Source organism: Cavia porcellus, unplaced genomic scaffold (genome assembly GCF_034190915.1).
Source record: "Cavia porcellus strain 051 isolate PalLab524CR breed Dunkin Hartley unplaced genomic scaffold, mCavPor4.1 scaffold_21, whole genome shotgun sequence".
Taxonomy (NCBI): domain Eukaryota; kingdom Metazoa; phylum Chordata; class Mammalia; order Rodentia; family Caviidae; genus Cavia; species Cavia porcellus.
This window is the reverse complement of record NW_026947504.1, coordinates 56,792,233-56,818,986: the sequence shown is the minus strand read 5'-3', so window position 1 is coordinate 56,818,986 and position 26,754 is coordinate 56,792,233. Positions and strand designations below refer to the sequence as shown.

Genomic DNA, 26,754 nt, shown 5'->3' with positions numbered 1-26,754 from the left:
TACATAATCCTAATTGTACTTTTATTTTGTATCAGAGTATTATGACATCTCTATAAAGCAGTTGCTCCCTGCCCTCTTTTGTACTAGGGTGTAAACATGCACCTGCCACATTTTGCTCACTTCCTTTAGTTCTTTTTCTTTTTTTTTGGTCTTTTTCGTTTTTATCGCTACCAGGGATCGAACTCACGACTGCCTGCTTGCAAGGCAGGCGCTTATGCCACTGAGCTAAATCCCCAGCCCCTCCTTTAGTTATTTGAGTCAGGGTTTTGCCCAGTTGCCCAGGACAGCCTCGAATTTGAAATCCTCCTGCCTTAACTTCCCAGTAAGTGAGATTCCAAGAATGTGCCACAGTGTCTAATGAAAGGAGTATTTCTTAACTGGAAGCAGTTTGTTTCCAGGGAGACTTACCAGTTTCTGAAAAGATTTTAATTGTCATGATTGGTGGTTGGGGGGATACCTGACATCTAGTGACAGAGACCAGGAATGCTGGTAAACATCCTGTGGTGCACAGGATAGTCCCCTACAACAACAACAAAAAAACCTAACCTATAATCCCAGCACTGTGAGCCTGAGGTGAGAGAATCCCAAGTTCAAGCCCAGTCTGGGTAATTTAGCAAGACTCTCTCTTAAAACAGCCCAAAAAACTGGTCTACAGTACCAGTAGATTAGTAGTGCTGAACTTGAGAAACCCTGCTCTAAAGCAGAGTTTGACCCACCTATGCATATAAAGACTACATATTAGGAAGAGAGGGAGAGGGAGGGATCTGGGCAATAGTGTTTAATTAAACTTCCTTATTCCAGTTTTTGTTCATGAATTATGACTATTCAGCTAGCAAAAACCAGGGTTACTCTTTAATGCCTTGATACATGTTTGAAAACCTATAAACACACAAGTTCTTTAGTCATTGTAAGTCCTATATGGTTTCACTCAAATCTAGTATTTTCGTTTTTGTTTTTTCTTTTTTTGAGACAGGGTTTCACTATGTAGTTCAGGCTGGCCATGAGCTAACTATGTAGTCCAGGTTGGCCTCAAATTTTACAGCGATCTTCCTGCCTCTGCCTGCCTTCTGATTGCTTGGATCACAGGTTGTGCATTCAAGTCTAAAATTTGATACAATAGTTCCCCATTAAAATATAGTGAGTATATTTAAAATTTTTATAGACATAATTTAGTTTCTTTTGTAAATTAACAGTATAAATTAATAGAGTAACAACTTTTAAAGAACTGGTTTTTGTTTTTCAGATTAATCTTGGCTGTAGTTAGCTTGTATTAGTAAGCTTTTATTTAGAATATTTTAATATTTTCCTTAACATTTTATTAGGTACTGTTATTGTTTATATATTGTTTTGGGTCTTCAGAGGTAAATAATTTTTTATGTATTTATATTGCTATCTGTAAATATATAATAAATTACGTATAGGCCCTTCGCTGCCATGTAACTTGGAGATACGTTCAAACTTTCCAGAGTGCATGTGAAAATGCTTCTTGATAGTGGTAGGAAAGGCATGGTAAGAGAGTCGCTGAGAGAATAATGGACAGAATGGGTAAATGCATTAAAGAGCAAGCAGGGACTGGGAGATGTCTCTTGTTTTCAATTTAGCTACCAGAACACTGTAGGAATCTCATTCAGGTCTGATTTTGTTGTGTGAGAGGAAGTTCTTTTAAGAGCAAAGGAGTGGAAGGAAATGTAGATTGTAAATATCTGGGGAACTAATGAAGTAGACTTCAGTTAAACCTAATAAACACAATGGATATTCCAGGATGAACAAGTAAACGTTACCTCTATTGGTAATGTTTATAGCTATAGTATTAGGATTGCTATAAGGTAGTGGGGAACCTGTGACATGTTGCTACAGGCAGAACACACTCTGTTGATTTGTGAGCCAAGTGTATGAGTTGTTTTTCCTAAACTAAAACCTCAGTATTTAGATTTAATTGGTTCATGAATTATGACTGTTCAGCTAAGCAAAAACCAGTTATTATTTAATTAATGCCTTGATACATGTTTGAAAACCTATAAATACACAAGTTCTTTTGTCATTTTAAGTCCTATACTGTTTCACTCAAATCTAATATTTTTGCAGTGTTGACATTTTGTGATAAATGTGAGTTTTAGATTGCAATTTGGGTACTCAGTGTTTAAATAGTTGACCATCCTACTATAGATATTATGAGGACAAGTGCGTTTAGCTATTTTATTCACTGCTGAATCTGCAGGACTTAGAATATTGCCTAGGATGTACTAGGTATTCAGTAGCATTTACTGACTGAGTATGTTATATTGTACAGATAAGTGATGTTATAGTCAGTGTTTTCTTTCTAGGTGCAGATGATAATTTTAATGTCTGGATTAAAAGGTGTCAGGAAGCACAGAATGGTAAGTGTGATATGTAAGTTTTAAATAGTCTTTCAGTTTAAAAGGGAAACAGTTGAAATTTTTTGTTTTAAACAAAATTTTTAGTATTTGTAATTTAAGTAATACAGGTGGGGGATTTAGCTCAACAGCAAAGTGCTTGTCTGGCAAGCGCAAAGTCATGAATTTGATCCCCAGTACCAAAAAAAAAAAAAAAAAAAAAAAGATATAGTAATAACTTAGGTAATACATATTACATGTAGATTTCAAAAAATACTGGTTTTTATGGGCCAGGGATTTAACTCAGTGACACAAGCACCTGCCTGTCAAGTGCAAGGTCATGAGTTTGATCCCTGGCACCAAGAAAAAAAAAATTGATTTTTGTCTCGTTTCTTTACTAAAAGGGAGATTTGGCTGGATTGCTTTATCGTAATGTTGTGCTCTTCTAATAAAGGTCTAAGGAGTCTAAAATACTCAAAGATCCAAAGTTTAATTTCTTTTATTTGGAAAATACAGAGAATTGGCTTTATATTTCTGCCACAGAAATTACATTTGTGACTTCATCTGTCAGTGTATTATTATCTGAAATGTATTCTTTTTCATGTTTTATAGGATCAGAATTGGAGGCTGTAAGTTTAAAGTTTTCATTCTTCACATTTTTACCTCATGTTACATTTCATGTATCAGATATATTTGAGACAGGACTTGGGATGAGCTCTACCTATTAAATTTTACTTAATACAGGTTAACTTTTGGTGATAATACTTAATTAACATTAAATACTTAATGTTTACCTTAATACAGGTTAACATTATAGAAGTATATAGTCATGGAAATAAATGGACTGACCTAATGAATTTAAGTGAGTTAGTTTTAGGATGGTCCAGATGATTCTTTTCTTTTTTTTTTAAACCAAAAAGTCATCTATAACCAAAAAGTTAATGTAGGCTGGATTAGAGGGCTTTTTATGGTAGGTTTAAGACAGTTAACACAAGACATGTAGGCTTAGTACATTTTATCACTGCTTTGGTTCAGTCTGGTTTTATCTTAGTACCAAAATGAAATAAAATTGTTCTAGTGAATATATTGATATAATACAATCTGGGTTCAGCTATTTCTAAATCCTTAACAATAGAGCATTAATTTTCAGCCAGACTTCTAAGTGGTTTTACTTATATAATTGTGTCATACCCCATTTTTTCCCTTCTCATTTAGGGGCAATTTAAGGGGCCACCAGTGACCGAGGCTAAGTTCTTTAAATTTACATATTCTCAACCAATGTACATGTAGTGTAGGAAAATATGAATTGGCCAGGAGTCACCTTCTTTCTTGATGGGCATTGTCTATTGGAGAGAGGCCATAAATGGAGTAGGATGTTAATAGGAAGTCACAATGAAATACTCCTTTATGGGTTTCCAGAGCAGTGTTTTGCATCATTGTTAACTAGAAAGGTATTTCATAAAAAGAGTTTTAGAAATGGTATTGTCATGTTTAGGGAGTTACTGCATTTTAGGACTAGAGATTTTACATAACTGACTTTTGAGTCATACGTTTACAAAATTTTTAAAAGAAGAATCTTTAAAAATAGAATCTATTAAATGACAAAATGGTGAACATTCTGATCTTTTGTGAAGACTAGTATTATTTAATGATTGTAGGTACCGTGCTTTGGCATTGAAGAACTTGTTTTAGTAATATTTCATATCAAAAGAATGGTAGCACTGGATAAATTAATATGGCATGCATTTTATATACGGTTGCTAAATTAACTTCTAAAAATCTTTCTCTTTCACCTTGTCAAAATCATTTTTCATCTCAGAGGACTCGGTCAAAAATCAAGTAAGTGTTTCTTGACACATAAGAATGTATGATAAATATGCCTAAAGAAGGTTAAAGGAAACACCAGTAGTTTAAATAGTAAACAAGCCATTATCCTGTGATTTTTTCAGTATTTTTTAATTGTGTTATAGCCTTAAAAAGCTTTAAAGCTGCTGGACCTACAGATTAGCTTTAATATACATATACCAAATAAATTCAGATCTTCTCATCTTTATGTTGCTTAACCTGGTTCCATGTTAAGTCACCTTTCTATATATTTTAGTTAAAACTTATTAGAGCTTATTTTAGTTAAAACTGGTGTTACTATGCATAGATACAATTAAATTGTTAGCAAACTTGACGGACAGTAACTTTTCTGCCTCTTATATTTAGATATTTTTCATGAGAATGTTCTGTATAAGTTGAAAGTTAATTTTGTTGAGGGCAGAGGTTACAATCATGAGTAAGCAACTAACAAGGCTTTGACTTCATTCTTTTGTTTCATCTGCCCCCTGATGGTACGAATGATTGAACCCAGGGTCTTTACATTAAGCTACATCCCCAGATCTTTCAAAATTCTTTTTAGTTTGCAACAAAGTTTGCCAAATCACAAAGTTGCCCAAGCTGGGCTTAAATTTGTAATTGTTCTGGTTTAGCTTCATAGGTGCTGGGTTTACAAGGTTGTACTACCATGTCAGATTGTTGACTTTTTCTTACTTGTTAGTAGTGTGTACAGTACAATTTGTATTCCTAGGACTGACTGTAACAGAAAGAGACATAATGCACTGATCTGGATTTTTGCAGCTCCATTGAATTGTAGACTTTAGACTTTTAAAATACATTTCTTTAATTAAAGTGCTTTTTGCATAATTACCTAAAGTGGCTTAGAAATGTTAAAACAATTGTTTCAGGGGAAATGAAGGTTGAAATTCCCAGTAGCAGGTAAATAAAAATCTTTAAATTTTGTGTAATAGCCACAGAAAGGATAGGACCCGTAAACATCAAACAATCACGGTATTTGGAACATAAATGTAATATAGCATTTGATTTAGTGTAGCGGGCATTGTGATTAATATGGTAACAGGATAAATAGGGCTACTCTTAAAGAGATTAAAATCTAATTTGAAAATGAAGATTTCTACATTTTTAGAGCTTTAAGTGTGCAAAGTACACATGAGAAGACACACTGGCCATTTCATGTACCTTAAAATTGAAGGGGAAGGTATTATATATAATGCTCCAGCTGGGCCAGTGGGTGAACTTGAAGTTAATTTAGGCTTCTTTGTGGAAGGCTTGTACTGTGTGCTCCAGACTGTTTAATATGGAGCTTGGAGTGTTGACTAGGATGACCTGAGTCCATTTACCACTTCTCCCATTAACTGCTTGCGTCACCTTTCTGAGCTTAAGTATATTTTCATCTGTAAAATAGGGATAGAAGCGTTTATCATGTTAGCATTAGCTGTAAATGAGACTATAAAGCTATTGATAGCTGGTAAAAATAATTTTCATCAGTAGCCCGAGCACAGCCATAATAGAAAAATCATATAATACTTAAGACCTGTGGAAAGATTTAGGCATCATCCACCCTACTTTTCTAACATTTGTACAGATCATATCCATAATCTGTTAAATAAAATTGTTTGTGAATCAACAGCTGCTGTGCCATTTTGTTCCTCAAGGTGGAGCTCTTATCAGACTATTTTTTATTTTTTTGTTGTTTTGAGACAGGGTTTCACGTGCTATATAGCCTGGTCTTGTAGCAATCCTCCTACCTCTCAGCCTCTGTAGTACTGGCATTACAGAGATGTACCACTGTGCCTGGCTTCAGTTTAGTTTTTATTTTGAGAAACAGCTTGAAGAAAATTAAAAGTGCTGTTTTCTTTTTTTAAAAAAATAGGTATGACTGGTATCAAACAGAATCTCAAGTAATTATAACACTTATGATTAAGAATGTTCAGAAGAATGATGTAAATGTGGAATTTTCAGAAAAAGAGGTAATTATTTTTATTTTATGTATCGATTACATGCTGTTATTTACAAACTATTGCATAATAATCTGTATCTGTTTACCAAATATATGCCATTTCTCCAGAGATGCTATGGAAAATGCTGAATAGTATTGCTTTTCAATTGGAATTATTTTAAATTTTGAGATACTAGTATATATACTTGTTATGGCTAAATGTGCAATTTTTGTAGATTTAGAATTCAGAGCATAACTGTTGTCATTGGTGAGATATATGATTTGGTTGCACTTAGATGGGATACTTTAATCAAGAAAAAAGTTAATTATTTGCTATGTGATTTATACATGTTAGAATTTACTAGCCATATTGAGATTGAATTTTAATGACTTAATTTCTTAGCATTTTTTTTACAGAAACTTACAGGTATTTAATTACATATATGGCACTGAATAGTGCTACATTGTTTTGTTCTTATGTGTTGTGTTTTGAGATTTAAATGTTAAATATGTAAATTAAATATGTGGTAAATACTATAAAATATATTCTTTTGTAACTGTATACAGAATCTGCCCCAAAAATGTATATATCACATAAACAAAAACTTGTATGAATATTTTAATAATAAATTTATTGAGACCATCATGAATTTAATTCGTTACTTTTGGGCTTTGCAATTGAGTTGCTCCAAGTGGTGGTCATTAGCTTCCAGATGTTTATTAGTGCAGCAAACTGCTTAAGTATGTATACATTCTTTTAGTCAAACTCTGTATTTAAGAATTTACATGAAGGATGGGTGGGTACCACATGAAAAGAAAAATTATTTTGAAGTTACTAAATCTGTTACTGTATATAATGTGTTTAAAGAAATCTCTAGCATTGTTGAAGTCCTGTCTATTCGGTTTAACTGTTTTACCTTTTGCTATGTAAACTTACAATATGTGATGCTATGTTACTAATATTGTGTTCATTAGTTATTTGCTTTGGTGAAACTTTCTTCTGGAGAAGATTACAATTTGAAACTGAGACTGCTTCATCCTATAATACCAGAACAGAGCACATTTAGAGTACTTTCAACAAAGGTAAGGCAGTTGCATAAGGAATTAGTAATATTTTCAAAATATAGAAATAATTGGTGTGATAGTAAGCTTGTAGGTCTTTTAAAGGCATGTACTTTAAATTAAAAGTGATAAGTAAACACTGAGAGTGTTTACTTACTGAGAATCAGTGATTTTTGTTCCCAAGATTCTAAGAAAAAATATCAACTTCTCTTTTAAGATTTGTTACTGATAAAAATACCTTCTCAGAACTTTTCAATGTAGTCTGTTTCCTATAACAGTACTTATCTTAATCTACTTCAGTTACAAATACAGACTACTCTAAAGATAAATCTGCTTTTTAATTATTTATTAAATCAGATTTTAGGTTACTTTATCTGAGAGACTAATGGATAATTTAAATTAATAGAAAATAGTTTAAATATCATGCAAAAGATATCGCTAATGGTGTAATTTTTAAAAATTTTTTATTTTAAAGAGGATAAAGCGAAGGAAAATAAAGCAGAATAAAATCAATCAAAATAAACCAGAATAAGTGATACAGGACTCCAAACCTTATGAAATCAACAGTAGTTACCACAATGCTTTGAAGACAACAGTCTTCAAAATAGCCGCAGATACTACTTTGAGATATAATTAAAAATCAAACTGAATAGAAAAGATTTAAAAAAAAATGAAGTCAGTAAAGAAAATCAAAACAAGCCAATAATAAGTACATAATATTTATTTATATTCTATATAACATGTCTTGCTATACTCATTCCATCAGAGTTAACATAAAATAAAATGAAAACAACCCAACAAAACAGTGAAAAATGATATGGCTTCCTGTATATATGGTGGGGTTAGGGTTAGGGTTGGTTCTCTTCCTCCACAGTCCACAGATGGCACTGACTCACAGAGAGAGGCTTGAGTCTGGCTTGCCTCAAGCTGGCCGTGGCCCATGCATGGCGCTGGTTTTCATGTGGGGGTCTCCTCCCATGGGGCCTGGTTCTTTCCCTCTCCAGTCCACAGATGGCACTGATTCATGGAGAGGGTTGGGTCTGGCTTTCCCCAAGCCACAGTGGCCCACACATGGCACAGGTATCTGGGTGGGGATCTCCTTCCATGGGACCTGCAGTCTGTGTGAATGGTGCTGACTCATGGAGAGGGGCTTAGGTCTAAATAATATAATTAAATAGATAAATGTTAATTTGAAAGTCAAACCACGTCTGTTGTCCCGGCCTGTGGGTAAGTCCACAGAGACCCTAGAGGGGGAGTGGGGACAAAGGGGACAAGAGACGCGAAGAATGGAGACAGGTCAGAAGTCCCATCAAGTCTCGTTTATTCAAGGAAAGAGTAACAAATATATAGGGTATTGCGGGAGGAGGAAGTTGGGTTCTGAGACGTCAGCAGGTAACTTAGCAACAGTGGAAAGACTGAGGTTCATAAGTTAACTCAAATTTTCAAATTTCCCGAATGTTTGCTCATAAGCATAATCTCTGAATAGGTCAAACAAGCTAGGCAAGGTGCTGCTTAACTACCAAACTTAACTCCTAGAGGGAGTTAACGTGGTACGGCCTGCAGATGTAAGGTGGCAGCCAATTACAGGGCTTTCCACAGCCTGGTGTGGTGGCGCATTCCCATAATGCCAGCACTCGGGCCAGAGGAGCGCAGGGAGTTCAAGGCCAGCCTGGGCTGCACAGCAAAACCTTGTCTCAAAAAGAAAAACAAAGAAAGAAAATCGGATTTTTGGCTTTGACTTTTTGGTTGCCCTGTGGATTTAATCTAGTCACATTTTCAGCGCCTGTAAAATGAAAGGTAGGGGCCAAATGAACACTGCAAGTCTTGCCACTGGAAAATTGTATGGTGAAATTATATTAAGATATGTAATGAATTAGTGAGAATAAATGACATAGATAGTTTTTTCCATTTATTAAACTTTTTAAATACAGGTCCTCCAACAGTATGCTACTAACTCTTTCGTGTAACTTATAAGAACATGTGAAGTTTATTACAAAATAGAATCAGGTTCTACCTCTGCCATTAAGAATGGTAGCTAGGAATACAAAAAGGACAGCTGCAAAGGGTTGGAGGAAGAAGTACAAAGTAAAGTGGTAGTTTTTGCATCTAGTGAAAAAGGACTTGCCTTTTAAAATTTATTTGAATATCGCTGAGAATAAAGTTGACAAATTGTTAGTCAGATACCTGAAACGACACTGATTGGGATAACCGAAAGTGAGAAAGGGGAAGAAATCTTTACCAGAATTTCAGTTATCACTAGTCCTAGCCATGTCATGGAGAAGAGTTTTAAGTAAGCAAGGACAAAAGTGCTAGTTAGATTTGAGAGGGACACAAGCTAGGAAATTACGAGCTTGGTAGTTTTGTGTATTTCTACCAGGAGGTTTTTAATCTGTATCTATTTGAAGTAATTTAAATGTAAATTTGTTTGATTAGGGGATGCATGACTTAAACTATTTTATTTCAGATAAGTGTTTGAAATAGGAAGTATGTATTTTATATAAACAATGAGTGATTTCTTAGCATAAGTGTGTTTTATCCTGTATTTTCATTTACTATATTTGGCAACCGTCATCCTGTGAATTGCATATAATGGGTACTTATTTGTTTAGTGAATAAATATAAATTGGCCTTTGTTGTGAACTACAAGGTTTACAGAATGTTTTTATCCAAGTTTTACAAGGGGAAAGAAAACTAAGGCTCACTTGAAATGCTTTCCTCAAATGCATAATTACTGGATTCTGTATCCTGCCTCTGTATTGAGGCATGCTTGAACTTGTCACTGCCGACCAAAACTAGTGCCGCTTTGCCGCTAGTGCCGTTTTTCTACATTGCTAATTGAAAAACTTGGCTGCACTCTAAAGGAGGGTTGTTTTTCTTGCGGTGATTCTGTAACCTGTATTTTAAATATGTATCTGGTAAACCACCATCTTTTATATTTCATGAGAAACAAACTATAAGCATTTTTTGTAACTATGGGAAATGAATGATGTAATCTCTGAATCTTTTCCCTTTTCAGACAGCAGAGGGAGACAGTGTTATAAAGTACTGAAAATAAACAGTTATTGAGGTTTTTATTTAGTGATGGCACAGAAAAGTTCGGAAGTAATTTGCTTTTCATATATTCAGATGTCTTTGATAGTGTTTCATGTATTCACATATCTTGAGTGCATGAATTGAGAAAAGGATGCATTTTCCTTAGAAAAGTGTGCTTAAAATTAATGATTCTGTAAAATCTGTAACTTAGATGTGCTGTTTCATTGCTTTTGAGAATCTTGTTTTTTTCCCACCTTCAAAATTGAATGCATGTTATATAAGTGTATGGGCGTTAGTTGTACTAATAACTTGAGTGAAATATAATTTGTGGTGAAAATAAAGAAGCAGGACTTTGAAAGTAACAAAATAGCGTTTTTACTTATTTATTTTTTGTACCAAGGATGGAACTAATGACCTCTTGATTGCCAGGCAGGCGCATATGCCTCTGAGCTAAATGCCCAGTCAAAATAGCGTTTTTGAAGTAAATATTTCATAACATAATGTTTTTCCAAGCCAGATTTCATATTTTTTTCAGTGTTTCTGATAGTTACTGCCACCATTTACTGAATACTAGCTTTCGTATTAGCCTATTAATTCATTTTTTAAATTTAAGAAACTTAACGTTTCTTTTGTTGAATTTATGATGTTATACAGGATTATGGCTTTAATGGCAGCTGTTCTATGTGAAATACTTATTTGAAGGACTGATACTCATTCCCTTTAGAATTAGAATTCTTAATGCTTTGGGGCATAAATGTGCCCTCATGAAAATGTGCTTTTTTCAGTCTTGGGTACTTTTTTTGTACTATGTAATATAAAAACGAAGACCTAGAATCCTGGGAAATTCCAATGTCTTGTGTGAAGATAAAATAGTCCCCTTGCCCCATTTCACCCAGTGAAAGTTGAAAGTTTATGGTAAATTTACTTTCTTAATATTCACAGACTAGGCATACGTAGAAAAATATGTGCTAATGTAATGAAAGACAGTTTCTGGGTGTCGGGCTACTACTTAATATGGGGGTTTGGCTTATGTTTTACTTTTTTGATTCAGTGGTAGGGATGGTTGTGTTGTGCTTTAATTAGTTGTGGTTAAGCCATATTGTAGGTCTGAAATGTATTCTTGCTCTTTTCTATTAACACATATTCATAAAGTTAATTTTTTTTAACATATATAGTGTCTGTAACTACTTTTACACTTAGCCATTCATGGCTGTTTCCTGCCCCTTCTATTATCTAGCAGAACATCTTTGTCCCTTGTGCTCAATTACTGTTTTAAGTCCTACATTGTTGGCCTGTGGGGAACTATGTATTGGCTGATTTTTTTTTTTGACTGCTTATCACATGCCAGGGAATAACACACTAGGTATCTAAATGTTCAGTAAATGTTACTACTGTTATTTTACCCTGGTTATTTAAATTTTTATACAGGTTATAAAAGAAATAAATGTAAATCAGAAAATTTGAAAATAGTATAGAGGAGCCAAGAAAGTCATTACTCAGGCTTACACTTATGTATGCCCTTTTTGGGGTGTATAGTATTGGAGCTTTTTTACCTACATCTCCAACCCTTTTTCTGTTTTTTATTTTGAGTCAGGTCTCAGTGAATTTCTTAGGCTGGTTCAAATTGGAAAACCTTCCACCTCAGCCTCAGCTTACCTGAGAACTGGGATTATATGAGCTTCCGTGTACATCTACCACTAATGATATTTTGGTGTATTTCCTTTTGATTATCTAGATATTTCTCAGTAGATATGTGTAACACTATACAGAATCCATAGTGGAATATGTATGCTGGAATGTTTTTTTGTTGTGTTACTATCGTCTCTTCAAAAGAATAAAAGCTGTGTCCTGTGTACCAGCAATATCTAGCTCAGAGAAGGTATTCAGTAATTATGTAAATTAAGTAGTAAAATTTTGCTTTGCCATTTTGAATTTTAACAGTGATTATAAAGCTGACCATGGTGACGTATACTTACAATCTCAGCACTTGGGAAGGTCAGGCCACAGGTTTGCCATGAGTTGGAGGCCACCCTGGCCTACTGTAGTGAGTTTTCAAAGCCAGCCTGAACTACATAGCCAGACCTTGTCTCAAAAACAAAAAAGATTATAAAGCAATTTGATTGTAAAAAATAAAGAAGATAGATTTATTTATCTGACCTCAAGAAAATAGAGCTACTGCTGTACTATGCAACAGAAGGTTGACTAAGAGAATGTTCCAAGGCTGTTGTTTAATGCCGACAGCTCTTTAGAATGGGAAAGAGGTTTTCCCTGACCCTCTCTAGTGTTGGGATTGCACTGAAATGCATCTCCAGCTTTTTTTTTTCTTTTTATTTTGAGGCACAGTATTGCTGAGTTTTCCACACTGGGCTCAAATTTGTAATGCTCCTGTGTCTACCTCCCAGAGTGCGTATGTTCCATAAGTGACTGCTGAGTGGGATCTTGCACTTAAAAATGATGTCTACATGCCATGTTTTCTTAGGAGTAATAAGGCTTCTGTTTAAATCTGAAGTCCCTCTCATTAAGAGAAATACACGTTCTTTTTTTTGTCTTTTTCCTTTTTATCGGTACTGGGGATCGAACTCAAAACTGCCTGCTTGCAAAGCAGGCGCTTATGCTGCTGAGCTAAATCCCCAGCCCCTAATACACGTTCTTTTATGCAAAGGAGACTTCAGAGGTAGATACTAGTACATACTGTATAATGTCGAGGAACTAATGATCCAGTACAGTAGAGATTCTAGCTAATAACCTATAGATACTGTTTTCGGACATTATGGTTCTTGAAAGGCTTCCCTGTGCATTTGGATATTCAACCAAACTCATAGAGTTTTAAGTTGGACTTTAAAATATTTTTTACTTAAATGAAAATAGAATGATTTATTAATGTTTGCAATAAAAAATTACAAAATTGGACTGGCAATTCAAGAAGTGTCTGCTAGAAACATCAAGACTTAAAATTCAGTAAGCATTGAAAGTAGAGAGAGGCATAAAAAATTTCATAGAAATTAGACCTCTCCCAGCCCCACCTTTTTACCTTTTAAAAATGGCTTTAAATGGTTTATTACAGGTACCTATTTTAATGAATGAATTAAATACAATTTCAAGTTCAGGTCAGCTCGTCTCAGTTGAAGCACATTGTTGCTAAGAACTTTGACTGGCTTTATAAATACTACAAAATTACTCAGGTTACAGTGATTTTCAGTAGATGTCAGTGCTAGTCTGTGCTGCATTTCAAGTGAAACAAAGAGTACATAGTAAAGGAACATTAAATGTGAATATAAGGTAGCCTGCGGCTGTGTTGAGTATGGTTGTATACATGATTTTTTCCTAGACTCTCATTCCCAAAAGAGTTAAGAAGGAGCAAGATGTACTTTTAAATTTTAGCACACTATTAGTAGCTCTTTTCAGTCCTGGTTGTTGATTTTCTGTACCATTTTGGTAAGTATTCCAGAAGTGATAAATTGAAATATCCAAAGTACTATCCATGATATTGTATATAAGAAAATATTACTTGTATTTTACTTTAGAAAAGTTAATCATACTTTATCTTATAGAATTCTGGAAATTCTTAATAAAATACTTGTATTTGTTTATGCAGTATTCTAACATGTAAATTACCTTAAGGATGCAGTATTATTTTTCTTAGCCCCAGTATCAGTTGGTTTCATGTATTTTTACTTAAACAGTTGTTAAATTTCTGCATTCCTAAGAAAATAAACATTTAGAAATCATATGCCCTGCATTACATAACTTTATGTTTAATTAAAAATACTGGCTGATTTTTCTGTTACTACTTTAAGACAGTTTTTAAGTGCAGATTTTGAGAGGTCTCATGGTAAATACAAGTGTTAGAAAGATTACCAGGAATTACTGATTTAAATGAATTATCTAATATAAAAAAGGAAAGAACCAAAGTGTGAATAGATTTTCATTTTGTTAAACCTGTCTTTTTGCCTTTTTCCATTTTACAAAACTGATGATCCTTTTCATAGGAAAAATCAAGATATAAAATTCTAGTTTGCTTCTTAAACTGCATATTATTGTCTAATACTGTTTACTAAAACACCATATTTGTACTGAAAAAAACTGATTTTTGCAAGGCTAAAAATGGGAACAACAGCATCATGTAGGAAAACAACAGACGTGGGCGTGGGTAGGTGTTACGTATTAAGGGTAAGGAGACCAGATGTGATTAGAGTGAAAGGTGCTATTAAAGTCCTATTAATTTTTCATTTTACTAAGTGAACTTAGTCTAGCATTCTAATGCTTTTTAAAATCTGTCTTCTGAATCTCTTTTTCTATCCATTTATGCTCACATACAAATCCTGGACTTAAGCAACTCCCTGGTTCACAGGGTCCTTTCATGTACAAAGCTGCAGTTTTAGGCCAGTCTTTTTGCCTCTGGAGACATACCTCTTCCTCTTGCAAATAAATCTGCCTTTCATAGCCCTTTAAAGTCTCAGCCAGGTGTAATCACTCTTGAGTTTTGCTTCTTCTGTTTTTTTTTTTTTTTTTTTTTTTTGGTACTGGGGATCCAACTCAAGACTGCATTGCCACAGAGCTAAATCCCCAAACCCTTTTGTTATGTTCAAGTCTCTCATACCTCCAAATGGTCAAAGATGTGTCACTAATATTAAATATCCCCTACTGCCTTGAAGACTCCACCTACTTATAGTGGGTGTTTAGAATATGTCAAACATCCTAGTATTGAAAATATACACTCTAAAATCCTGTTTTTAGTTGTGACTTGATGCCACAAGTGAAAAATTCCACTCCTGATTGCATATGACAGGTCAAAGTCAAAACACATGCACACAGAGGCTGGGGATTTAGCTCAGCGGCATAAGCACCTGTCTTGCAAGCAGGCAGTCTTGAGTTCGATACCTGGTACCGATAAAAACGAAAAAGACAAAAAAAAAAAAACCACATGCACACCAAAAATACTGTAATAAAATTACCTTCAGACTTTTATATATAAATGAATATATGAGACAAATGAATTTTATCCCCAGTATGGGGGGGGGGGCAGGAATTGAACTGAGGACCTTGTACTTCCCAGACAGACTTACGCTGCTGAGCTACATCCCCAGCCCTCAATATTTCTTATGTATTTGCAAATACTGTATTCCCAAATCCAAAAAATCTTAGTCTCAGAGACTTGTATCCCAAGCATTTCAGAAAAGGGATTCTCAACCTGTAAAGAATTGCAAAAACGTTAGAGCACATGTGAATATAGAAATTACTACTAAACAGGGTTTCTCAGTGCTGGCATTGTTGACATTTGGCTAGACAGTTCTGTTTTAGGGGCTTGCCCAGAGTATTGCAGGATGTTTAGTGGCATTCTTTGGTCTTTACTCATTAGGTGTCCGTACCAGCCTTCCCCTTAACCAGCAGTATCTAAGACATAGCACTGCTCTAAAAGAAAAATAATTTTTTACTACTTCTTTGTAAATGGGAAGGGGACCAAGAAAGTGGCTTAGAGCAGGGTATGGGGAGAGTGGGCGGGGGGGGGGTGAGATTAAGATGTGCTGTGTATATATACCAATTCCCTATAATGAATGTAATCATTATGTACTGCAAACATGGACTAATTAAAAATAAAAATTTAAAAAAGACTTAATTGTAGCTTATATAGTAGTTACGTTGTTTTTTGAATGGTAAATTTGAACAGAAAGAAATGTTTCATAGTTCTTCAAATTTAACCTTGTATAATTTAAGGAAACTGTCAAAAACACTATTCTAATAAAACTTTGATGACTTAAGAAAATTGCATTTTTACTGTTTTATGTCTTTCACATTGAATAATGGATATTATTTGGTGTTTCCTGCAGATTGAAATTAAAATGAAAAAGCCAGAGGCTGTGAGATGGGAAAAGCTAGAGGGGCAAGGAGATGTGCCTGCGTCCAAACAGTTCATAGCAGGTTTGTTTTCTAGCCTTGATGAACTTTAAATTCTTAATGTACTGATTAGTTTAAGTTATACAGTAATGAACATTCTTTCTACTTTCCCTTATTTATGTTTCTAAGATAAGATACATTGAATATAATAAGGTTGCTGTGTAATGAATACAAAGCAGCCTTTCTTTTGAATGTTTTTAACTCTTAAACTAGGAATACAGATGAATGACAGCAAAATGCCGGAGAAGTTGGGGTGTTTACCATGTAGTTTATGATAGTTGAGATTGTTTGCATTGGTCTTTTTCCATGCTTCCTTTTCGATTGTGAATTAGTTTGCTTTGCAGATAATATCTTCCTCTCTTTACCTCCTTTATTCTGTTTGTTCTTTGTACCAAATTGTCAACTCCAATTTCCTGAAATTTCAGGCCTCGTAGAGTAAGGTTTTAGCCCCATGTTACTATATTGGTAATTTAGAGATGGACACAAACAGGTAAAGTGCCAAAAGAAAGCCTAGGAGCAAAGTAAAAAGCTAACAGTTGATTATAGGACCTTTTAAGGGATGAATAGTGTTGTGTTTGGAATCAATTCTAAGCACATGTGATAAGTAGATAAGCAATTTTCTGGAATCTGGAATGCACTCTGAGAATTATAAGAGCATGTTTTACTATAATCTCATTAATGAATGGAGAGAGTTTTCATTACTAGTGCCCTGATGTAATGACTAAAATACGCTAACATTGTGTCCCAAGTAGTTTCAGTTCTATAACAAAAATCATAATTACGTATGGCAGCTTTCAGAAAATAAGTTATTCAATAGATCATTTGTACGTGCGTTTGTATTTAATATTTCTAGATGCATATATAGTTGCAAAAGAAAATTCCCCTGTACTCTACCCAGCTTCCCCTAATGATACCATCTTAAATAGGCACCAACAGAATTTTGTGGTACTAGGGATTGAACTCAGGGCCTTTGTGTAGTTTTATGACTTGCAGTCCTTTTTATTTGAGACACAGCTTTGCCAAGTTGTCCAGGTTGGACTTGAACTTGCCATCCTCTCCTGCCTCTCACAGTGCTGGTATTATAGGTGTATATTCTACCATACCCAGCTTGTTTTTAAAATTTTTTCATTTTGAGGGTCTTGTTGAGTTGGCTCCAAACTTGCAGTCCTCCTGTCAACAGATAATGTTTAAGGAGTGAGATGCATCTAGTGAATGTTTCAAAGACATAGTAAAAATGTTATATGCTTCTCTTGCAATTGATACCAGAAATTTTGGAGCTCAGGCTTCTATATTGTGCAAAGATCTTTTTAAGAGTCATTTTAAATATAACGTCTCAATCCTAACAATAGTCTTACATAATTTGCAATCTTGTATTATTCCTTCCATTTTACGAGCCCAGAAAGGTTAATCATCTTGCTAAGATCAGCTCAACAGATTTCATTGTCTAGGACTAAAACCATGTTCTTTTGTTAACCCCTCTATGATGCTGTTCGTTGCTGCATTTCCTAACAGTGGAAATGGTTTCTGCTGACATGAGTGTCTGAAGTTATTTGATATTATAGTGAATGAACAAGAAAGTTAGATTACTCAACTCTGCAGAGAATCTGCCATCCTCAGATGTCAAGATTTTTCTGAGATTAAATTTCAGTGTGTTTTAGCATTACAGCTAAACTTAGTTTTCCTAAACTCAGCACCCTAGATATTCAAAATGCCATTTCTCCTGTCCTGTTAGTTTTTGTAAGGAATTAATAATGCTTGCTAGATTCTTGTGTACTGCAAGCTGGAGACTATAGATAAGGGCAAGTCACTTAACCTGAGTTAGCTTGCTTATCTGTAAAACAGAGATTAAAACTTCTATTCCTGTCCTTCCTGGGATTCAGCATAGGATTAATTAAATCCGATTCTCAGGCTCTTAACTTACCATGGCATGCAGGTTTTGTTTTCTTTAGTTACTAGTGGAAATACACAAATTCCTAGCACAGTAGAAGGTAAATAGGACTTTCAAAACATACCTGCCCTGATTAAAATAGTATAGTGTCTCTTGAGGGTTTGTTTTGTTTTGATGGAGGATATCTGCAGGAAGAAAGTCAAGAGAAAAAGTGGAAAACTTACTTAGTATTTAATAGTTTCTCAGTGGTTTTGAGAAAGGGATACACAGAGGGTTCTGGAAGAGGAACATTTACATTAATGTTAATAATAAGTCCTCATATACTGACAAATCTCTTAAAGATATTTTTTTAAAGCACTGCAGCTGATGTCCAGTATAGGAGCTGCTGGCTCCTATAAGTGGATCTATTAAGCACTTAAAATATGACTAGTCTTCATTCAGGTGTGCTAAAGGATAAAATATATAGCAGTTTTAAAGATTTATATGAAAAAACATAAAATGTTTTAATATCTTTCTGTTGACTTCATGTTGAAATGATACAATTTTTGATACCTAGGCTAAATGAAATACATTATTAAAGTGAACTTCACCTATTTGTTTTTAGTAACATACAAGCTACTAAAAATTTTTAAAACATATATGTGGCTCATATGTGTGACCATTCTATTTTTCTTGAACAGTGAACAAAGCTGCCTCCTAGACCTGTTAGGTCAGTTTCTTATTTTTTGAGATTTCTGTGTGCCAAAATCTTTATTCTCTTAGTCTGGTGGAATTGCTGGCACTGCCCTGAGCCCAATTTAAGGGCCTATCTGGAAGCAGCAGTCTGTACAACATTCTTTTCTGTACTAAATATAGAACGTATATATCTATATATGTTATGAATTACTTATGTGTACTTTCACATACCCTTTGCATAATAGGAGACTCAAGGGTAGTGTTTTTCAATTTTGGTAACTCCTTATTATCTCCTGTTGATACCATATTTTTAGTGTGGGTAGAGATAGAGTCTTAATTTGCTGTTGTGGCATGAGTATGGTTATATTTTATTTTTTTCTTTTGGAAAGAGAAATTATAAGCACCTCAGAAAAGCTACACTTTTAGCATTGAAGTGTTATTTACAAGAGAAATGTTTTAAGTAGTCTTTTTAAAAACTTGTAGTTTTAAATTATTCGTGCCATCTTTGTCACTTTTTTAAAATATGAAAGTTTCTGTATACCTCATCTGGCACCCTCTGTTATATTAAATACAGAATCTGTTTCTGTATAGTATTATATAATATACTAAGTTTGCTGTGAGTTACTTTGCTCAAAAGAGAGTCCTCATGTTTGCATTGTGCTGATTCAGTTTTTAGAATTGTAATTCCAGTTATTATTGATGTATGTATGGAAAAGACACTGCAAACATGAAATTCAGTTTGTTGCTATTATGCTGTGTTTTGTGCACTATGATCTCAAAGTTTGTATGTTATTGACATAATCAAAACAGATTGCTTAATTACCTTTGCCATTTTCACTTCTTAGATGTAAAGAACTTATATCCATCATCATCTCATTATACAAGAAATTGGGATAAGTTGGTTGGTGAGATCAAAGAAGAAGAAAAGAATGAGAAATTGGAGGGAGATGCAGCTTTAAACAAGTTATTTCAGCAGATCTATTCAGATGGCTCTGATGAAGTCAAACGTGCCATGAACAAATCATTTGTAAGAATATAAACTTTATTTTTAATATTATGGGAGTAAGTTTCAGATACTTATAGGAGATAATTTGAGACCAAATTATATATATATTATAGTTGAGAAACCTTTTGAAAAGGTTTTGTCTGAACATTTTTTTCTTGCTGTAAACTTGATGAAGAGTAATTGCTGAAGAGGTTGGGAATTCATGACTAATCTGAGCACTCTGGAGGATCGGATGTTTGAGCCCAGCCTAAGGTGATTAGCAGGGCTAAAGCTCAGAGATATAGCTCAGTGCCATGGGCCTGAATTCAATCCCTCATCCTTCCTCTAAAAAAGGAGTAGTAGTTTTGAAAACTCAGTGAGAGAGATAAGAAACAGGTGGTTTATGCAGATAGATAATATTTTGACTTAATGAATTTGAAATTGGAAGGCCAAGAGATAACAATGTTGCGATGACTGAAAGGAAATTATCTTTGTTGAATCTATCATAGTAGCTGAATGAGTTTCTATTGTTTACTTTCTAGAATGATTTCCTTGACTGTATTTGGTTAATAGAAGGTGCACATTAATTAATCATTCATTTAATGATTTCTCTGCTACTTAAGAAAGTTCAGTTTTGCTATGGGAGATGAGTACTACCTGAATTGGATCTGGAGTGCTAAGATTTTGATGACAGTTCATCACCGTATAACTTTTTAGATTATTTGGTGTAATCATTTGATTTTTATTAGGAAAACACATCTACTGAATTGTCCCAAAAGGAAAGACTGACTGTTTACTTCTGAAAATGTGCTAACAAAGTAACAGTGCATTACATCTAAAGTGCATTACAAATAAACTATGTATGGAAACACTGACCTTACCATGGCTTGCTTCTGTTTTCTGGGAAGAAAACATGCCATGGTCTTGCTTCTGTTTTCTGGGAAAACAAAACAAACAAAATAGACTCTGTCCTCTGTGATCTCCTAATCTAATTGGGATAAGACCAACATGTACAAAATAGAGGGAAATGCCAAATTGTACTATATAAGGAGATAGAGAAAAAAGTGTTACCAATGAATACAGGCTTTCAGCTTATAACTAAAGGTCCTCTGAAGGATGTTTTGTTACATAGCTTTGTCACATTTAATTCAGTAATTTTATTTAATGCCTACCATGTACTGTGGCAGTTTGTTAAGAGCTATGATATAAATACATTAAGCTCTTTATCCATGGTTTCTGTATTCACAGATTGAACTAATTGGATCTAAAATATTAGGGGAAAAATTGAATCTGAACTGTACAAACAGAAAAACATTTTTCTTGTGATTCCCTGATCAGTATAGTAATTATGTAACATTTACATTGTTTAAGATTATGTTACACATAATCTAGAGATGAATTAAGAGACTATGGGTGGATAGTCATAGGTTATATGTAGATAAGCCGTTCTGTGTGGGAAACTTGGAGCACTTGCAGATTTTGGTATGGGAAGGCAGTGCCTAAAGCCAGTCGTCCGTGAATAACAAAGATTATTGTATTAGGAAAATATATTCCTTTCTCTTGAAGGGCTGTCTCCTTTAGTTCCCATCAAGGATAGCAAGTAAATACAAGAAGGCAGCCTCTTAAATTACAATAGGACAGTATGATACTTACCGTAGTAATTATGCTTATACAGAAGACAGATACTGTAGGGTCAAGGAATGCTACTGCAACATGGTGACATTTCCTGTTCAGAGAATAAAGTAGGGCCAGGGATCTAGCACAGAGCCTGCCTGGCAAGCACAAATCCAGAGTTCGATTCCCAGTACTCCCCCCCTCAAAAAAAAAGAATAAAGAATGAAAATAAGGTTGGGGATTTATCTTATGGCGCAAGCACCTGCCTGGCAAGTGTGAGGTTGTGAGTTCAATCCCTGGTACCCAAAAAAAGAATGAAAAGAACCAGGGTAAGAGCATCCTATGCAAAGGAACTCATGTGAGGACGTTTGGCAGAGGACTTGGAATTGAAATAGTATTTAAGAGTAGGGTATGTAATATTTTATATAATTCAAGTCAGTATGTTTTCATTTCATCAAACTGACAAATGTCCGGAAGTATTTTATTTTTTAATACATAGTCATAAGTCACTTAAAAAGGGGACATGTTCTGAAAAACAAATGCATCATTTGACAATTTTCATCATTATACAGCATTGAATGTATTTATACAGAACAGGTCAATAGCCTTATATAAATTTTTTTTGTTGTTAACTAGAATTTTGCACAGTAAATCTGCTGTAAGTGTGTTGTATCTTTTATAGTAAACTGTTTATACTTTAAAATCTAGTTAAAATTTAAAAGTTTAGTAAATACATAAAACTTTTAATAGTTTATTATTACAAGATTTTGTGTACTGTATATAATTGTATGTGCTGTACTTTTTTTTTTTTTTTTTTTTTTTTTTTTTGGTACTAGGAATTGAACTCATAAACTTGCATTTGTCAGGTCCACACTGCACCAACTATGTCCCTGGCTGTACTTTTTTTTTATTTATTTTTTTAAATTGGTACTGGGGATCGAACTCACAGCAGCCCGCTTGCAAGGCTGGCGCTTATGCCACTGAGCTAAATCCCCCCTGCTGTACTTTTAGTATGAATGGCAATACAGTAGATTTCTTTATACCAGCATTACCATAGATGCTTGAGTAATATAACATGGTAATGCTATAATAGCTAAGACATTGTAGGAGAGAAAAATTTTTAACTTCATTATAATCTTACAATACCAGTATTATATATACATTTTGTTGATGTTCAAAGCATCATTAATAATGTGGCTTACATGTAACTATGAATGTAGTAGGATTGTTGGTGGATGGCATATTCAGTAGATGTTAAGTAGATGACCTATTAGACTGTAACCTTGAGTTTGTATACCTACATGTATGTACCTTGATTTTTTTTTAAAAAAAATTTTTTTTTCAGAGTAAAATTGAATGTATATAAGGGGAACTTTAAGTAGGGATCTTTAAAAATGTTTAGCTGGTATTATTTTGTCTGCTCTTTACTTTCTTTAGCAAAATAAAAAAGATTAAACATAATTTTAAGGGGAGTCCATTTCATTTTCATTTGAAGGTGCTTTTCCACACATAGCTGTATGCTGATTATCAGAGGAGAGCATGGTGCTTGATATGGCAGTATCATGATGCACCTACAAAAATGTGCTTAAGTTTCCTTTTCATAGTTTATGGAGCTTACTAACCATTCTAGAATGTCTTAAGATTAAATCAAAGAAGTGTGCTGAATTTATTCAAGGTATATACAACTGCCAATATTTGGGACTCTAGTTGAAACATTTTAAGGAAAATATTCTTTGGTTACAGTGTCCAGAAATTAATGTTTTCTTTTTTTTTTTTTTTTAATTGCAGATGGAATCTGGTGGTACAGTTTTGAGTACCAACTGGTCTGATGTAGGTAAAAGGAAAGTTGAAATCAATCCTCCTGATGATATGGAATGGAAAAAATACTAAATAAATTAATTTGCTATCACTGTACTGCGTATATGCACCTGATACCCTTTGTGTATTGATACTGCGTTCTTGAATTTTAAACACTTTTTTTTACCTGTTTGTATTGTTGAAATTATTTTCCTTCAGTTGTTGAGAGTCTAAAGAAGATCACATTTTTATCTTCCCTGTTCTGAAGGATTTTAGATGTGCCGAATCTGGATAAAATATCATTTGTTACTAGATAAATTAGTTGTGTCAAGTTGTGGAAATGGAAGAATCTTTAATGGCATATCTTGGATTATTGCCTTATTTTTGATATAGTATTCTATTAATAATTTATTAGACCTGGCAGCTTTGGTTGAATATAAAGTTTTCAGCTTTAACGTTGAATTATGTTTGCTTTTGAAAACTACTTTTGAATGGAGTTGTAAATACTATTTTTCTATGAAGTTTGGTTTATTTACCTTTTTCTTAAGTTTTTAATGAGAACTTTGAGAAATTATTTATCAAAGCAAGTAGCCACTTAGTTCTTCATATGGAAAAATTTTGTAATTTGTAATTGCACTGAGAGTTTGGTCCTAATTTCCAAATTCCTATATAAAAAACATAGGTTTTTAAAAAAATTTTTTGAGACAGGGTCTTGTGTAGTTCAGGCTAGCTTTGAACTCATCCCACACCCCAGTCTGGCCTCAAACTCATGGCAATCCTCTTGTTCAGCCTTCCAAGTTGTAAGATTATAGGCATGTGCTACCACACCTGGCAAACATCATAGTCTTCAGTTAACTATGCCAAAAATCATTTGTAAGAGAGGCAGAGAACCTAGGAAGGTCCGTCTCTGCCTCCTTCTTCTTTTGCTGCAGTGGGATTCCTGAAGTTACATCAGTAGTGGAGTTCTTGGCATCATTTACTAGAAAATCTTAGTTTTCAAATCCCTATGATTAGTTTAATTGATGGCAACTTCAAGTTAATATGTATGTACTTAGTATTTACTCAATCGCTATTACTGGGAATATAACAATAAATACATGATCATTAATTTCATAGGGTTTATAATGTAGAGAAAGTTAACATTCATGAAAGAATTATGAAATGATTGAATACTAAGGCCATAGATGGTTTTGAGATAAAAAAAAAAAATCATTAACTTGCTTTATATTTCAAGCTTTTTCAAAGGATAGGCCAGTGGTAAACCAATGGCACCCATGCCACAGCAGGTTATTTGTATCATTGAAAGCTCTCAGAGGTTTATTGCTGGTATAGGCCACAAATTATCAGGCCACTGAAGGTCTGATGTCTCTTTTTTTTGTTTTTTTCATCCATAATTTTTCTCAGCTTTTATGCCCTGTTGGTCTCTGTTCTATTAGGTATCACTGATGTTCTTTTGGTAGGACACTACTGTGCCCACAGAACTAGAGTAGGACAAAGCAAATTAACGCTTATTTCACCTCTGAAAGAGTAACTGCTTCTAGTCCTTTGATATGAGATCTAGAAAAGTTCATGAGTAAAGTGGTGGTGGAATGATTCCAAGTCCTCAAACCTGTCAGCTTTTTAAAGCATTCTGAAGTTTTTACATATGTCCACCTGGAACAATATGCTGCTTTTTCTGTTTTTGCTCACTACAGGGAAAGGCAAAATCAAGTTTTTGCTTGGAAAGATTTCTAAAATTTTACTTTAGAGTGACTTATTTGTATTCTTTGTTAAATTTTCTAAGTACCATTAATCATACGGAAAGGGAGACAACTACTTCTGAGCCTGGGGTGGGGGTGGGGGGCATACAGCATTATACCAGAGAGAAGGTCCCTTAGCTCAAGTCTCTGGTCGCTAACTATGACCTTCAGCAGGTTTTATTTCTTTTACGTAAGCCACTGTAGAGTCCTGATTCTAAATAAGCAAACACATTTTCGCCACTTTTTCTTTCTTAGAAATACCATTATAATAAAAGTTTTTAATGTAATGTTTTGGTTTGTATTTTTAAAAGCTACCTTTTCTAGAGTATACAGTCAAGAGATTGTTGATGTAAGCTAGATGCCCCAGAAGCACATCCTTAAACAAAACCAACCTCCATTAACATATAGGTATACGTGCAAAAACACCTTTGTTGTCGTTTTCACAGTTTTATAAGGGTGCAAGGGAGGGTACCTTCCTCCCTGTCCATAGAAAGAGGTACACATAAGCTGGAACCCTGGGCGCCTGGGGTTGGCTGGGCACATTGGGCATGTTAGCATCATTTGGGACAGGCACTGCATAGTCGTTGTAGGACGTGGCCTGGTCGACCATGCTGGAGTATACAGGGCTGAGCAGGGCAGAACTATAGCAAGGCCCCCATAGTGAAGGATACCTCCAGCACCGGCTCTTGGCCCAGGCTTTCTTGAGAAAGCAGCAACTCTTATCAGCTATGTTTGACTACTAAAACACTTAAATGAAAATTTAACTTTCACAAAATTATATTTAATCTTTTTTTGGTTGAAAAATAGTAAAGACTAGACAAATTCTGTACTACTAAAGACCTTAGGGGCCCTGCTCAATGCTTTTTCAGTACGTGTATTTCTCAGATTTTGGCTCTTTAATATTAATATACTTTTTGTTTCATCAGAATGTACTATTTTTTCCCCCTAGTGTTTCTTCTTGTCTTTAATGTTTAGTTCTGGGATACATTTTTTCTTAATCTAGGAAGCTTAACCTGTTCTGATTTTGTAATAATATGCACCTTAATTCTTCCACTGTCTTTTAAAAGAATCTTGAATGGACTACTCTGCTTCCTTGAGTGCTATCATCCAGTAACACTTTAGACAGTTTAGAACATCAAGATCAACTTTGACAGTTTTTTGTCTGTGCTAATACCTATTCAGATTTTGTTGCCATCTAACAAGTTCAGTCTTTCAGTGTTGACACATACTGGTCATGTTTTGAGCATACTTGGTTTGTCTCTGTATGAAACGGAGAGATGATGATTTGTATTCATGGGATGCTTATTTTTATTCTTTAGATCTCTGATACTCACTAAGTATGGAATACTGAAGTAGGTTTTTTTTTTTTTTTTTTTTTTTTTTTTAATACCCCTGAGTATAAAGAAACTCCTGCCTGGCAAGGGCAAGCTTCTGAGTTCTATTTCTGGTACCAGGAAAAACAAAACAAAACAAAATCTCATATTTTCTTGGCAGGACAAGGGAAAATAATTGGACTAACCTATGTAAATTTTCTTAGGTGAGTTTCAGATAAATACTTACTAAGTGGAGGTGTGTCAGTATGCCATGATGATTATTTTAAATAAAAATTTTAATTTAGAAGCCTATAATCCCAGTTGAAGCAGGATGATGACAAGTTCCAGCCCAGTCTGGGCAACTTAGTAAGATCCTGTTTCAGAGTAGTAAAGACTGAGTGTAGCACACTGGTAGAGTGCTCACCTAGCATATAAAAGTTCATTCTTCAGTAGTGCCAAAAGCCCGACTGTTTTATGTCTTTCCCATTTTCTGTTTTTTTCTTCCCCATTTACCTTAGTAAATTATTGATCTCAGATATATCACTGACCTAGAGCAAAATTGCATATTAATTTACTATATGATCAGCTGAATGGGTTTTAATTCCTTTGAGATACTCT

General features: G+C 34.3%; 1 protein-coding gene across 1 annotated transcript in view; it reads left to right on the top strand.

Annotated features, from left to right (window-relative positions):
- Sugt1 (SGT1 homolog, MIS12 kinetochore complex assembly cochaperone) overlaps positions 1-23,201 on the top strand; it is a 34,905-nt gene extending 11,704 nt beyond the window's left edge. The window contains exons 6-13 of the mRNA XM_063232717.1: positions 2,325-2,378; positions 2,967-2,983; positions 4,174-4,193; positions 6,070-6,166; positions 7,111-7,218; positions 16,059-16,149; positions 19,534-19,715; positions 23,076-23,201. Of these exons, the coding sequence (XP_063088787.1) occupies positions 2,325-2,378; positions 2,967-2,983; positions 4,174-4,193; positions 6,070-6,166; positions 7,111-7,218; positions 16,059-16,149; positions 19,534-19,715; positions 23,076-23,177 (671 nt within the window). The 3' untranslated portion in view covers positions 23,178-23,201. The remainder of the gene's footprint in view (positions 1-2,324; positions 2,379-2,966; positions 2,984-4,173; positions 4,194-6,069; positions 6,167-7,110; positions 7,219-16,058; positions 16,150-19,533; positions 19,716-23,075) is intronic.
- Positions 23,202-26,754: the final 3,553 nt, after the last annotated feature.